Source organism: Pagrus major, chromosome 17 (assembly GCF_040436345.1).
Source record: "Pagrus major chromosome 17, Pma_NU_1.0".
Lineage (NCBI taxonomy): Eukaryota > Metazoa > Chordata > Actinopteri > Spariformes > Sparidae > Pagrus > Pagrus major.
Genome location: NC_133231.1, coordinates 17,786,461 through 17,801,071, shown reverse-complemented (window position 1 = coordinate 17,801,071; position 14,611 = coordinate 17,786,461). Strand labels below are relative to the sequence as shown.

At 42.3% G+C, this 14,611-nt stretch overlaps 2 protein-coding genes across 2 annotated transcripts; one reads left to right on the top strand and one right to left on the bottom strand.

The window, feature by feature from the left end:
* Positions 1–1,042: 1,042 nt before the first annotated feature.
* Positions 1,043–3,095, bottom strand: osgin2 (oxidative stress induced growth inhibitor family member 2). The gene is made up of 5 exons (XM_073486039.1): positions 3,008–3,095; positions 2,761–2,897; positions 2,498–2,689; positions 2,314–2,405; positions 1,043–2,225 (listed from the first exon to the last, which is right to left on the bottom strand). The coding sequence occupies exons 1-5, from the start codon at positions 3,072–3,074 to the stop codon at positions 1,043–1,045; spliced, it is 1,671 nt and encodes a 556-aa protein (XP_073342140.1). The 5' UTR covers positions 3,075–3,095.
* A 5,088-nt stretch (positions 3,096–8,183) lies between these two features.
* On the top strand, positions 8,184–12,434 carry gtpbp10 (GTP-binding protein 10 (putative)). Its single transcript, XM_073485287.1, has 10 exons — positions 8,184–8,296; positions 9,341–9,534; positions 9,646–9,737; positions 9,917–10,061; positions 10,151–10,224; positions 10,337–10,389; positions 10,496–10,603; positions 10,722–10,799; positions 10,904–11,027; positions 11,371–12,434. Exons 1-10 carry the CDS (start codon positions 8,264–8,266, stop codon positions 11,565–11,567), a joined length of 1,098 nt encoding a protein of 365 aa, XP_073341388.1. The 5' UTR covers positions 8,184–8,263; the 3' UTR covers positions 11,568–12,434.
* Positions 12,435–14,611: the final 2,177 nt, after the last annotated feature.

The window sequence follows — 14,611 nt, the reverse complement described above, 5'->3', positions numbered from 1 at the left end:
ACATTATCAGTGGGATGAAGATGATGTGAATTTAATTGTCTTTTGTGCTCTGAAGTTTGCTGTTCTGAATGTTAAACTTTTAAAAAATAAAACTCGAGATTTTCACTGTTCACTGGAGTACCTATCTGAAAATGGAAATATATATATAAACAAGAAAAATGTAAAACACTAGAATGATCCTTTAATGACCATATTGTTTGCCAGAATACTTGAATCCAAACGATAAAATTAGTAATGGTTTCCCAAGAATACATTCAGACCTGCAAGTGAAGATATTTGCATAGAAAGCCTTTCAGTAGCGCTGTAACCAAAGCAACAGGTCAGATTTATTAGACTCATCTAACTTTTTTAGGTATATGGCTCCAACTACCTACATTAGCAGCTAAGCGAAGAATCCTCTGCTGTTAAAAAAAAAAAGAAAGAAATGGTAGGCTCAGAATAATCAGGAACATTAAAATTGCTTATCCATGAACTTGTTGGATTGTATGTTCAGATGATCGTAACTTTGTAAGTGGGACTACAGATTGCTCTGCTTCAGTCCGTCACTTACACAACTATAAGTTGCATGGAGAGTGAGCGCAGTGGCCTCTGATTTTGAGCATTCCTCTCCTAAAGGCTATGCTAAAGAAAGACTTAAAGTGTGATACAATAGAAGTTAAATGTTGTTAGTAAATGGATTGAAAGACACATGGTGAACGAATAAATAACCCTGATGAAAATAAGGTCCCATTCAGTAGTGAGGTTACAGATTGACTAAAAAACATTGGCACACGGCAGCTTGGACTTCTGGGGACTTCTTATGAAGTCAGACGAAACTCTGGAAAGCTCTGTTTCTTTAGAAACGAATTGGTATACATCCATTGTCTTTTTGGTCTCAAGAAGTTGTAAAAATGCCTTAGCTTTGATGAGAAAACACTGCATTAATGATTAAAACATATTAAAAATCTTGTTTTCCTCTTCACCATTTACACCACTTGGTAAGAGGACTTGAAATCTGCGCCCTACAACACAACGTGTAGTGCTCTTTTCCACATCATTTTTTTCAAATGAAGTTATTGCCTCCATTGCTGATGAGCTTCCCTTTTTTCTTGAGTCTCTTCAGCAGACAGGAGGCGACGCCTAAAGCACCACCCTTCAAAAAGCGAACAAAGTTGTCTCCCACTAGCGGGCCCATGGCAAACAGACCTGGCTCCTTGGTACACTCAAAAGTGTAGGGGTGGATGTCAATGGGGTTCTGCTTGCAGGAGACAGGTTTTGTTGGATCCTGACCCAGGTACTGGCCTTGCCCCTTCAAGAAAAACAAGTTTGGGTTGGTCCCGATCAGCACTAGGGCCATGGAGATCTTGAATGCCTTGAGGGAGTTGTTCCCCTGCAGCAAACACTTCATGTCAGACTGGAAGGACACCACGCAGTGTTCGGGGAAACTGGTGTAGTCAGGAAACAGGCTGACACTGGCATTACTGGCCATGTTACCTGCTGCAAGTTGGGGCTTTGGGCACATCTTGGCACATACTGAAGAGGCAATACTAACGGGCTGGGGTCTGTTTGAAGCAGAGGAGGGAGCCACGTTTGTGTAGGTCTGAGAGCACATCATGTTGTAGACTTTGTGGTACTCTGGGTACAGGGTCTTGGGCAGCTGTTTGAAGATGAGGTCTGGGTCATCTACGTTCTTACGAAAGACGTGCAGCACTCTGATATTGCTGTTACAAGCACACAGAACTGCATCTGCAGCGCTTAAACCGGCACCTACGATTAAAACCGGATCAGAGTTCATGTCCAGTTTTCTCCGGCTTACGGCCACACCCAGGTCTGAGATGCTGTGGAATACAAATGGCAGGTCCTCCCCCTCTACACCCAAACGAACTGGTGAATCAGACGCACCGGTGGCCAGAACTACATTCTCAGCAAACAGAGAGAAAGGGACATGAGTGTCGTTCTGCACCTGCTGGTATCCCCTCACTTCCCAGAGAGCCCCCCCTCCTCCATTGTTTAGACACTCAACTCCATTTCCCTCAAAGCCCTCATTCCCACCATCTCCCACCCCTCCATCTCCTTGATCAGTGTGCCCATTTTCCAGACCTTCCCCCTCGTGACCCCGGCAGAGTTTCTGGACGGAGGTCACGTAGGTGTTGTCAGCAAAATTCTTTTGGAGGCCCTTTAGCTTCACAAAGTTACGGTAATAGGATGAGATCTCCTCTGGGGTGGCTCTGTCGCTGGTTACATCCCTAGAGAGAACAGAGAGACGATGAGGAATGAGGTAGCACAGAATTAAGCTGAGACTTGAGCCCTGTCTTTACTGTCCTCTCCCAGTACCTGCGTTTCCCATTCGTCAAGTCTCTGTAGTTAACCCCGGGAAGCTCCATCCAGATGCCAAGGCTAATAGTCAGCATGGAGCCTTCCATTGCCTGAGGAGAGAAGAGGAAAATGCAGCGTCAGAGAAGGAGAAAAACAAAGGGATTGTCAGAAAATATGGATCAGACTAAACCTTGTAGCTTACATGCCAGGCACCTCCCGGTGTTGCCCTCCCCAGCACCAGATGTGGGATGTGTTGCTGCTTGTCCCTCCTCCACTGAAGGACAGGAGGGAACTCGTAGCCAAAGTCAGCATTAGGGTGCAGTAGTGTGTCAAAAAGCACAGCCACAGGGTTCCTCGACCTCCCCTCAAGACCTTCACTCAAATATTCCAGATCCTGCGGAAATAAAAGTTAGATGAGTGACGGGATAATGCATGTAGATGCAAGGAATTGGTAGGTGTTTTTACCTGTTCAGTGATGGGTAGGTGCTTGGTCTCCTGCAGCTTCCTGTAGAGTATCGGGTTTGGGTGGACAGTCGCTGTATCTAGGTACGGCTTGTATCCACTCAGCAGGTAGGACAGACAAATACCTGATGGCCCGTTGCCTGAAAACAGACCCAGAAAAGGTGGATAAGCATCACAAAATTAGAAGTTAGATTAAGAAAAATACTTTTAAGATGTTTCCTAACCGTGACCCTAAGGGCAAAACTTTTACCTATGATGACCACGGGGACAGTGGGTGGGTGCTCTTGTGGCAGAGCGGTCTCTTCCAGAAGAGGCATGGCTGCAGCCTGGGCCAGAGCCGGCACTGAGGAGGAATGATGGAAATGTGAAGAACGGTCCAGACATTTCTGTCGCCGTCTATCTGACATTCAACTAACAGCAGAGGCCCATTGCTGCTTTTGTCTCCCCACTGGTTCCATGTTTCTGGGTCAGATTATTTGAACAGGTTCAAACCGGCTTGCTATCTTTGTGTCTGCCAATGTTGTTGTTGTCTCATGTTAGCTTAGATCCTGTCTCCATCCACCGTCATCAGCTGACTCCAACACACACACTGATCGGGGGAAAAAAACTTTTATTCATCCTGTTATTGTGCTTCCACACACAACCATGACCCTCCCTGTCTGTCTGGGGCTTCACACACGTGGAAACACCCCGCCACAACACAACGTGCCCCCAGCTTTTCTCTTTGCCGTCCCGCCAACGTCCACACACCCCCTGTCCTATCACACATGGCCCGCGGCGAGGCTAGCCTCTGTTAACCCCGGTGCCGCTTCCCAAACAAAAGGGAGTTCTAATCAGATTTATGTAGGCTTGGGTCTGTTGTGAAACGTTGCCGTTGAGCATGTGTAGTGTGTGTTTGTGTGTTACGCGACAGTGCCATTGTGTGCCCGCTGTGCAGCAAATCCCCCCTGATCACTCCTCCGAGTGGGGCCTAATCCCACTGGGCCTGTTTATGTCTTTACCGCCCCTTTCAACAGCAGCAGGGTGAGAATGTGGTGCTGGCATGCTGACAGACCAAACTATCAGAGCTCCTCCTCCTCCTCCTCCTCCTCCTCCTCTCATATCCACCAGCCACCACAACCACCACCACACACTCACAGACACTCCCGCCAAAACATTACCCACCGGCCATAGTAAACCACTTGCCCCAGTTTCATACTAACCAAAACACTGCCCACTTCGCCTTTGTCTTACATCCCAAAACTCTGGCTCACTTCCCTTAAAACTTCCATGTCTCCCTGCTGCTAATACAGTCTGCCTCATTTCACGGGCACCCCTCTCTGCCTCCCCCCTCCCTCCCACCCTCCCCCTGTCTGACCTGTGTCTGTAGGCCAACTGGTTGTCTTTGGTTGCCGGCTTGTTTACCCTTTCCAGTGAAAGCACTGGGATTCCACACATTGCCTGCCCTGTTTGGTGAATCTCGTGCCCCCAGTTGGCAAGCGGATACTGGTGTGTCCAGTTTGACTAAACACCACACTGTTTACAGTCATAAAAAGGGTTTTGTGTGTGTGTGTGTGTGTGTGTTTTATTTTGTTTTGTTTTGTTTTGTCCTTTATTTTTTGTCACTGTCAATATATATCCTGCTTGCAGTACATAATTGTCGATATATATCCTGCAAATAATATACATGTCAACAAGCTTATAATGTACAGAATCCATCCACCCCTTGTACGCATATTTATCCAATATTCAATCTTTAAGTCTTTGCACTACCTTTATTGCTTCTTTTCCCTTCTTGTACTGTTAACAACAGAACTTTTTATAGTGTTAGCCATCTGTTTTCTTTGCAGATACTACTGTAAATCATTGTGCTGTACCATTCTTCATTCTTTATTCTTTATCTTATTTGAACAGTCCTTGTTCCCATCTATATGTCTAATTTTGTGTGGTACACACAGCAATGCAAACTAGATTCAAATTCCTTGTCTGTGTACACATAATTGGCCTCTAAAGCCAATTCTGATGCTGAATCTTTGCTTTGCACGCCCTTCAATCGGTGATGATTAGTCCCTTACTATGAGTTTATTTCAGATTTTGTTTTGTAACTTTAGATTACACTGTTATCTGGCAACTTTTCCACCAGTTAAAAAACAGAGCAGGTGATCTCCCCATATTGTTGACAAAACAGAAGTATAGTTCAGTGGGGAAGTTTATTCTAGACCCTGTAAACAGTATGACAAAACAATTTCAACTCAAAGGTCCGATTAGTAGCTTTTAACTGCATCTCCCAGCAAGTGGAATAAGATAATATAATCACACGGTAGTATTTAGTGTCTGTTTAGGATGGTTAAGTCTTCCAGCTTGCTTTCATCAGCCTTGACAGGTGTAAATACTACATGATGCAACAACAGTGCCGTGCTGTTGTTGCATCATGTGCTGATTACACCTGATTCACAATACATTTTACATTCCTGAGATTATTGTGGAAAAAAAGGCAAGAGTAAATAATGAGCATAATGCGCCTGTGTGCTTTATTTTCTCTGTATTTTACTATAAAACAAACTTAGATCGATATCAAAGTGAAAAGTTAGTGCAGATCATCACGAGAGGAAAACTCTGAATGTGTTTTAAATCCAGAGAAACCTTGAGAGTAAAACACAAAACAGCTCAAATGTGATGTTGGCTTCATTTGTGGTGTGTTACTATGTTTATCTGCCCTTTCAGGCGCCTACATGTGCGCACTGTGCCCCATGTGAGGAGAGGAGGGACCATACTTTTCTAGAACGTGGTGTACTGAGAGTTGTGGGCTATATATGGACAACAAAGACACTGTTTACATGTAATGTTCAGTGTGCTCAGAAGAATGATCAAATGTACTTTTTTTAAAATAAATCATTTAGGAAAATCAGCATTTCCATCACCATCAGGATGTGCTCTGACTGAAAGCAGCGTCTGGTTTCCACAGGCCTGACACTACAGCCTCATCCCTGCAACGTGGGCTAATTTGCACAGGTCAGTTATTAAACAAAATGTGCTAACTTGGGGGTGCACTTTTTTTTTTTGTGAATGTTGCTGCAGCACGAGCTTGGTGGCGCAACAGAATGATGTGGCAGCCCATCATCATCATCATCATCATCATCATCATACATCCTCATGGCTCAAACCTCCCACCACCACCACCACACTCCTGACTCCTGAGCAGCCCGCATCCAGTAAGGAGCACATGCGACAGCGCCTGTGTCACCCATCATTGCATAATTTAGGTCAAACACACACTCACGGTCATCCGCGACACTCGGCCAAGAACAGGATCTCTTACCGCGTTGTGATGGATCTCAATCTCCCAGTCGCGTCCTCTTATCACGACCCACGGCGGCGTTTCTAACCGTATAAATAGGCAGACACCGGTGGGAGGACCTATCCGACTGTCCGGGGTCTTACATGAGATAATAAGCCAACCTCTCTCTCGTCATCACGCATGCACACACACAGACACACACACACTTACCTCCGTGCGGTTAAATCCGCGCAGACCTGGTTTGTTCAGGTCTGATCAGCCTGTGTTTGTCGTCTGAGGGGAAGGTCTTCTCTGTGTCTTTATGTCAGTGTGTGTGTGTGTGTGTGTGTGTGTGTGTGTGTGTGTGTGTGTGTCAGGCAGAAACCGGGTCCTGCGTTTGCTTTTGTCGTCACATGCGCATCTCACTGTGCACCGGCGGGCGTGAGCGCGTTCACGGAGAATGAAGAGAGCCGGAAGATTGAGAAGAGCATCTTCATATTATCATCATCATCCTCACAGCACCATCATCATCCTCACATTATCATCATCATCCTCACATTATCATCATCATCCTCACAGCACCATCATCATCCTCACATTATCATCATCATCATCATCCTCACAGCACCATCATCATCCTCACATTATCATCATCATCATCCTCACATCCTCACAGCACCAACATCATCCTCACATTATCATCATCATCCTCACCATCATCATCAACATCCTCACAGCGCCGCCGACCCTCTGCTGCTCACTGAGTGGGCTTCAAGTGGAGGCTCTTATTTTAAGAAATGTGTTGCTCAAATGTGAGTGATGCTCAGGACAACCCAGTGCTGTCCACTGCCGTAGAAACAAACAAACAAAGCCCTGCTATGGGCTCCTGTAGACTGTGTTTTATGTCCGTAATGTAAAAGTGTTGGACAGAATTAACAGAATAAACACAGAAAAAATCCCACTTAAAAACAAGTTAAACAGATGTGGTGTGTGTGTTTTTTTTTGCTTGTAGAAAAAAAAATGTATTTATCAACTTTGTGAGATCATATAGTACATTTATAAGTTTGCCAACACAGAGCTGCTGCATCAGCCAGGTAGTAATGAGGCAAATGACTGACTGAAGAGAAAATGTTGAGATTCAGAGGTGAGAAGAAAGTCTGTTGAGCTTTAAATAGTAGAGTGGCTGCACCGTTCAGTTGCTGGTCTCATAGAAATGCAGTTACCAGCTCATCTAACTTGAAATGGATGACCTATTTAAAGCGTTGCAGTTATTTTAAAGTGCTTTGCATATTTTCAGCATGTGTGGCCCCGTACTGAAAATTAACTCTTTACAAGGTTAATCTTAATGTAGTCGCTCTCTGTTCTTTAAACTGTGTTTATGTTCTTTAAAAGTCATGTTGTTTGTTGATGCTATGTCCCACTGTCTTCATTACCTGCTTCACAGTGTGGTGAAGCCAAAGACTATTTTTCCACATTGTGGTCCATTAAGTTACTAACTGACTAAATATTATATCTTCTTAAAGGTGCACTGCGTAGTTTTGGGGAAGACATTTTCATCAGAAGAGAAAGATCTTCATTGATCGATATTTTTTTTAATGCCTAAACAAACTAAATAAACAAACTTTCTTTGTTTTCATGACTGAATAAACAAACCGACCTTAAAGGACAACACAATTTCATACTGTTACTTTGTTTATATTTGGCGGACCCTGCCACCTTTCCAGCTTCAAACAGTGTTTTGGGGACCATATTTTCCTCTGAGAACAGCTTGCTTATTCAGTTGTGGGAAAAAAAATAATATTTCTGAGGTTGTATTGTTACCTCATTAATATTGTCAATTTAGATTAAAGTTTAAATTTCTTCTCCAAAACTACATAGTGCCCCTTTAAATATGATTGGACTGTCACCAAAGGAGAAAGAAAGGTTTATCTTGATTCAACATCTTAAGCACTCATGAACTACTTCTGTATTTAAAGATGCTACAACCTCATGTATTATTGGTCTTATTCTTTGTTTATATGTCAAAAAAGACGCTAGTTTCTCCGCAGCAGCAGCATGTTGTGGTTCTGTCGGACTGGAGATGGAGGGACCCAGCAGCTGTCACTCAGCGCTGCGGAGTCCCGCCCCTTTTGTCTCATGATCCAATGAGCTGAGAGGAAACCACCGCTTCCGGTCCTTCGTACAAACACATGTAAGCTAGCCGCTAGCTCAGTAAACAAACACAAAAAGTGGCAATAAACGCCACAGAGGATGGTTCAGCTCAGTAGAATCTGCTTCCGGAAGGTAAGCACTGTGGCGGACACAGTTTTAATCTCATGAAAACAATTTACTTGCCAACAATTTTAATGGTGACATTGGCATAGCTGGCTAACTGTTAGCTAGCTGTGGGACAGGCTCTTGATACTGACAAAACATCAACATTGACAGTCTTTTATCAACGTATTTATAATAAGATTATGGCCACATGTGACTGAACAGTATGAGAACGAACTATGATTGCTGTTGGATGTCTGCACCTTAGTTTAACTATGTGTTCACAGCTTTATGATAATAAATGTGTAGGTTAAATGCATTGACCACAAAGATATACTGTATGTTTTTACATGACAATTCATTCTCGCCCTTTGAAGTAGTTTCACAAATCACTCCCAACTCAAGGTCCACTTACTGTACCAGTTTATTATTGCCTGGGCTTGTAATCCTCCTGAAGATGGATCTGTTGACATGGAAAATAATTATTGACACACCTAAATAACTCAATAAAATCAGTCCAAGTCAAACAGCAAAAAAATAAAGCATTTTTTTTTATTTTTCAAATGACATTATTACTTCTATGATGAGTGAATACAGTTTATTTTCATTTTACTTGACAGGGACACTGCAAAGCTTCCAGAGTTAGCTATAAACTAATTTACATCTGTAGGCCTTGGACAGGAGACAGAGAAAACATCTATGTTAAGAAAATGAACAGTGTTGTATTTAAAAAAAAAAAGCACAGCTTCAAGACAATACATATTCACTGAGCAACAACATCAGCAACCCCAACAACAAAACAACAGCATTTCAAAACATTAAAACACTAAAACATTACGACCAGATTTCAAGAGCTTAAGTGTTGCATTTATGCTTGACCCACCCATGATTTCATCTTAACTTTAAAATCAGTGAAGCTGCAGTACTCTTTTATATAACCTGGTACTATCTCTTTCTGACACTACTGCCACATGTCATTAAATGTTGTTTGTAAATCTTAAAATATTATCCATGAAGTTACTTGGACACATTTCAGATGTCATCACTGTTATGCCTCTTTTCTGCCTCATGCAGTATGGAAACTTCATTGATAACCTCCGTCTGTATGTCCGTGGAGGCAGTGGGGGCATGGGTTTACCCCGTCTTGGAGGACAAGGAGGAAACGGGGGAGATGTTTGGGTGGTGGCTGCGAAGAACATGACTTTAAAGAGGATCAAGGACAAGTACCCCCAGAAACGTTTCTTAGGTGGAGCAGGAGCCAACAGCAGGTTTGTCCCCAAACAGACAATCTTAAGTTTCCTGTCAAGTGCCAAATCAGAATAGATTCATGTCTGTCAGAGCAGTTATGTTAATTGAGTGTGAATTGTACTTTCTGACAGTGTACGGGCGCTGAAAGGAGAGAAGGGGGAGAACAAGGAGATCTCGGCTCCTGTTGGTATCACAGTCACCACTGATGAAGGAAAAATACTTGGTATGTCAAACATATTTTTTATACCTCATGTGCTGAAATATAAGCACAGGATGGTTGTTTTTTATGGGTTAAGTACACAATTTGTGTTACATGTGTGGCATAATCATGAATCAAAGTGAAGTGGAATACCTAACTGATGTTGCAGTAAAAAGTTGACCTCATGCTTATCCACCTCCAAGGTGACCTGAATGCTGAGGGTGATCGTCTGATGGTGGCAAAAGGAGGATTTGGAGGCTCCATGCACTCTGCTTTTCAGCCAAGTAAAGGCCAGGTCAGAAACATAAGGCTGGACCTCAAACTCATCGCCGACTTGGGCCTTGTTGGGTGAGAATGAAAACACAATTGAATGCGCTTCATTTCAGCTGAGACTGAAATAATAAATATCTGATTTTCTTGTGTTGCTTCATCGTCAGGTACCCAAATGCAGGAAAGTCCTCTCTCCTGACCGCCCTGTCCAACGCCACACCTCAAATAGCCAGCTATGCTTGTGAGTATATAATGCTACGCACTTCTTTAATTCTGTCTGAGTTAAATAATTCTTCTAGTCTTCTAGTCTGTATGCTCTGATCTTTTTTTCTTACATTTTTGTTATTTCACAGTCACAACCTTGAAGCCGGAGATCGGCAAAGTGATGTACAAAGATTACAAGCAGGTATAAGAATGCATATTATTGTACTGACCTTTAATTGACCATTGAATTATTTATGCGGTTTCCCCTCATTGAGTGGTGGTGTTCTTATAATTTTTATTTGTGTTAGATTTCTGTTGCTGATCTGCCAGGACTGATTGAAGGAGCTCACTTAAACAAAGGCATGGGCCACAAGTTCCTGAAACATGTGGAGAGGACCAAGCAGCTGCTGTTTGTGGTGAGTAGTGGTAGTAACACCTATAACACAAGCTGAGGCATTTATGTTTGAGTGTGGTCAGAATAACCAGCTGAAAGATGCCTGTGTTGATAACAGAGTTTAATCTGTCTGACTGCAGGTCGATGTTTGCGGTTTCCAGCTGGCAAGTAAAACACCGTTCAGGTCGGCCTTTGAAGCGGTTCAACTTCTCACCAAGGTGAGACCAATAAATATGACTTCTCTTTTGTTCTTATTCACAGTCTTCTATTTGAATTTACCATCTTCATCCTCTCCTCCTCTTCCTCTCACCGTGGTCTTAAGGAGTTGGAGTTGTACAAAGAGGAGCTCGTATCGAAGCCTGCTTTGCTGGTGGTGAATAAGATGGATCTGCCTGATGCTGAGGAAAAACTAGAAGAGCTGAAGGAGCAACTACAAAACCCAGATGGTAAATTTGATAGATTTTTACAAATTGTTATGCTGTTTGAGTTTAAATTTGGTCCCCAAAGTCATACTGAAGGTACTCCCTGCAAAGCAAAAAAACCCTTTTAATTGTTGCATTTAGTCCCTGTTGCACCTCTTTATCCTATTTTCATCTAAATTGGAAATAGGATAAAGCGGTGCAACAGGGACTAAATGCAACAATTAAAAGGGTTAACAGAAATATCAATAGGCCAAAAAGGGTACATACAAAGAATTACAACCTTGTTGCCATGAATATGTTACCAGGATAAATACATTGTTAATACTTAAATTTTCAACATTTAGTCTGTTGTTTTTCCTTCTTGCAGAGTTCTCTGACCTACTGCCTGATGACACGGTACCGAAGAACTACTTGACCTTCAGACACGTGGTTCCCGTCTCTGCCTCCACTGGGTTTGGTATTGAACATTTGAAAAGCTGCATCCGAGAATCACTTGATGAAGATGCAGAAATGGCGACTAAAGCCATCCATCAAGAAAGACTGCAGGCACTGAGGCACCAATGACATGAGCATTTGGGATAGACAGAAGGTGTCACACATTTCAGTGGAACCTACAGTGTACGATGGAAGGTGAGTCTGCCAAAAAAAAACCTTCAAACTTATGGAACGTTAATGGCAGATGAATGTCATCCACTGAGGAAACACCTGCGAGAAGACAAACTCTGTGGTGTCGGTGAAGCCTTGCCCATAGATGACTTTCTCACAGCCATTTTTACGAGGCTCCAGGAGTTCTGCACGAGGTGAACCGTACTTTGAATTGTCGCTTGTTTGGTCAGAGGCTGTCATCAAAATATAAGACGCTGTTACAGTAACAGGGTCCATCTTTATTGAGAAATTACACATCCCAAAAAGACAGCTGAACAGATGTTGGTCATAAAATGCTGCTTTCTTGCCAGATTCATTAAATTAGACAGAGTTGTTTTTGTACCATTTGTACCGTTTTCTGTTTGATCTGGTTACTCACAACGATTAAGATTGTATTTATTTTTATTGGTGTGTTGTGGAGCACTAATCAACCTTTTTCTCACCAGATAACGATTCTGTCAGTGCCAGATGTTTGCCAGTACCTATCTGATACCAGTACTCTTTTTTTCCCTGAAAGCAATCATTTTCTTAAAGGTAACATGAGGCCAGACATTTATGTGACACACCAAACTGAGTCAGAGTCTGACTGAATGTAACTGATAGCGGAAACACTGAACTTTATAATGACGTTGAGACATATAATGTTAGACTGTATCGATCGGTCACGTCTGGCTGAGATCCTTTCCGCTAAATAAGGCTATTATTGGATGAGTGCATCTCAAGTGTGTTGTTCATTGACTATATTGTTATACAAAACAACCAATAAATGGAGCCAGTTGTCCATTAGATTTGTGTCCATTTTCCTCTTCAAGTCAGAGCTGTGGTTCCCAAGTGACCCCCTTTCCTCAAGGGACTGACGACCCCTGACTAAGTGACATATCTTATGGATATTATTTCATATTATATTCAATGCATACTGATAACAGCACAGAACAACTGATAATCTGTACTTTTAAGCCAAATAGTAAATGCAGTAACAGCAAGAAGCTTTTGCATAAAATTAGTGATTTAGATACATTTTGAGCAGATTATTTCCTGAGAATTTTGCCTCTGAAATGAGTTTTCCGGGTATTTTTAGGAACCTTTTATACAATTCTCGGAGTGTGATTGCTGAAAAATTCAGGTCGAATTACAGCATGAAGGAAGCGCGTCTGATATTACGCAACCAAAACAGGAAGAGGCATTGTTTTCCCCAGTTGCTATTCCCTGGTTACAGTCAAACTACTGGAATAACTGTGGAAACTACACTGCAAGAGAAAAATAACTGCTGGTGTTCCCTTGTCGATACGCGTTTCCTTTCACCACATGAGATGGTTCAAAACCGGTTCTACTACATCAGTAAGTAACAAAACCTGCCTATTGATTAATACAACTGGGTGTCTAACTCTGCCTTTTCATATCACCTATTTCAGATCAGGATTTGTAGGTCAAATTGGGATTGTTATGGTTGTTGCCAGCCGTAGCCATGTAACTGTTTGTGTAACAGCGACGCCAACAGATATACCACAGGGAAATGCTCAGGAGGGGAGTTTGAAAAGTTTTCTATTTCCACTTAATAATAATCTAAACTTAAAAAGTACAATTAAACTTGGTTTTCCTTCACAGATATGAATTAAATACTGAGATAAAGGGCTACTGTATATATTTTTTTTTAAGGCCTCACAAGCCCCCATTAGGCTTTGGCGACCCCTAGTGGAGGTTGGAGACCAACCAAGTGAAAAACCAGAAGCTATTAGAAATGTCAGCATAGACCGATGTGTTGATGAAAGTTTTATTTTATATTAAATATATTACAATACTGAATGATTAAGAGGAAAAAAAATATGGGAATTGATTTTTGCATCATCAGTCTGTACAGCACACAGGCAAAATTAAAAAATAAAAAAAACAGACAGCAACTGCAGTATTTCGATTTGAACTCGTACACGTGGGGTTTTCAAGGTTCCTGCAGCAGAGTGCTGATGTGTCTGGCAGGATGGGACCACATGGTTGAGAACTGGGCGGTTGGTCTGCTCCAGTACACGGATACATTCAAAGTCTCTGGCCAGACAGAGACAGACAGCTCATCTGCGGGGACGTGTTGTCGTCCTGTTAGGATCTGTCGGTCCAACCGCCTGTGCAGGCGGATACAGCAGATATGTTTGGAAGGTTGACAGCTGTACAATCACAGAAATCACTGCAGCCTGCATGGTCCCATCCTGAGCGGAGAGTCCTCAGAGTGCAACATCCGTGACACCGGGACAAAAGTCTCACTGTTGCACAGATTGATGTTAAAAATGTTACTCAAGAGCTCTGAGAAGATGCTCTCCACAGCTTTTATTAGCCCAGGAAGATGACTGAGCTACTCGACACTTACCAATACTTATAAGAAGACCAGGGCAAAGAAGAAGGCTCTGGTAGAAGGCAAATCATGAGCCCATACAGATCTCATTTACAACATTATGTGTCCAAAAAAGTTATATGATACAGATTAGCACATGCCGGAGGAACGACCGCTTCTATTGGCCCCAAATGTGTTTCAAAAAAACTGTCTCCATTCAAACTCATCAACACACATTAATTACAATAATGCACTTAATTACTGTTTGAATCGATGCTGTACATAATGCTGAGAAAAAAGTGAACGTTACAAAGGTACTTAATAAAAAAGATACTAGTAGCAATATTAGTCCAATATTGTGAAGATCATATTACCTATACAGACCTAATGCATACATGAATTACAAATGAGTGCCCACACTGGAACGAAAACAGTAAAATGACAAACAGGAGGCCTTTAAGACAACAATTTCTACACAAGGTAGAGCGATGAGTTGTAACTGTACAAACAATTTGCTTTTAGGGAGTGATATGGAATCAGTTTCCAAAAAAAATCCACCTGAAATAGCTACGCTGGCATCAGTCGAAGCACAAAAACTCCTTTCTCAATCATTTTGAACCCCTTTGACTTCCTGCCATTAGTC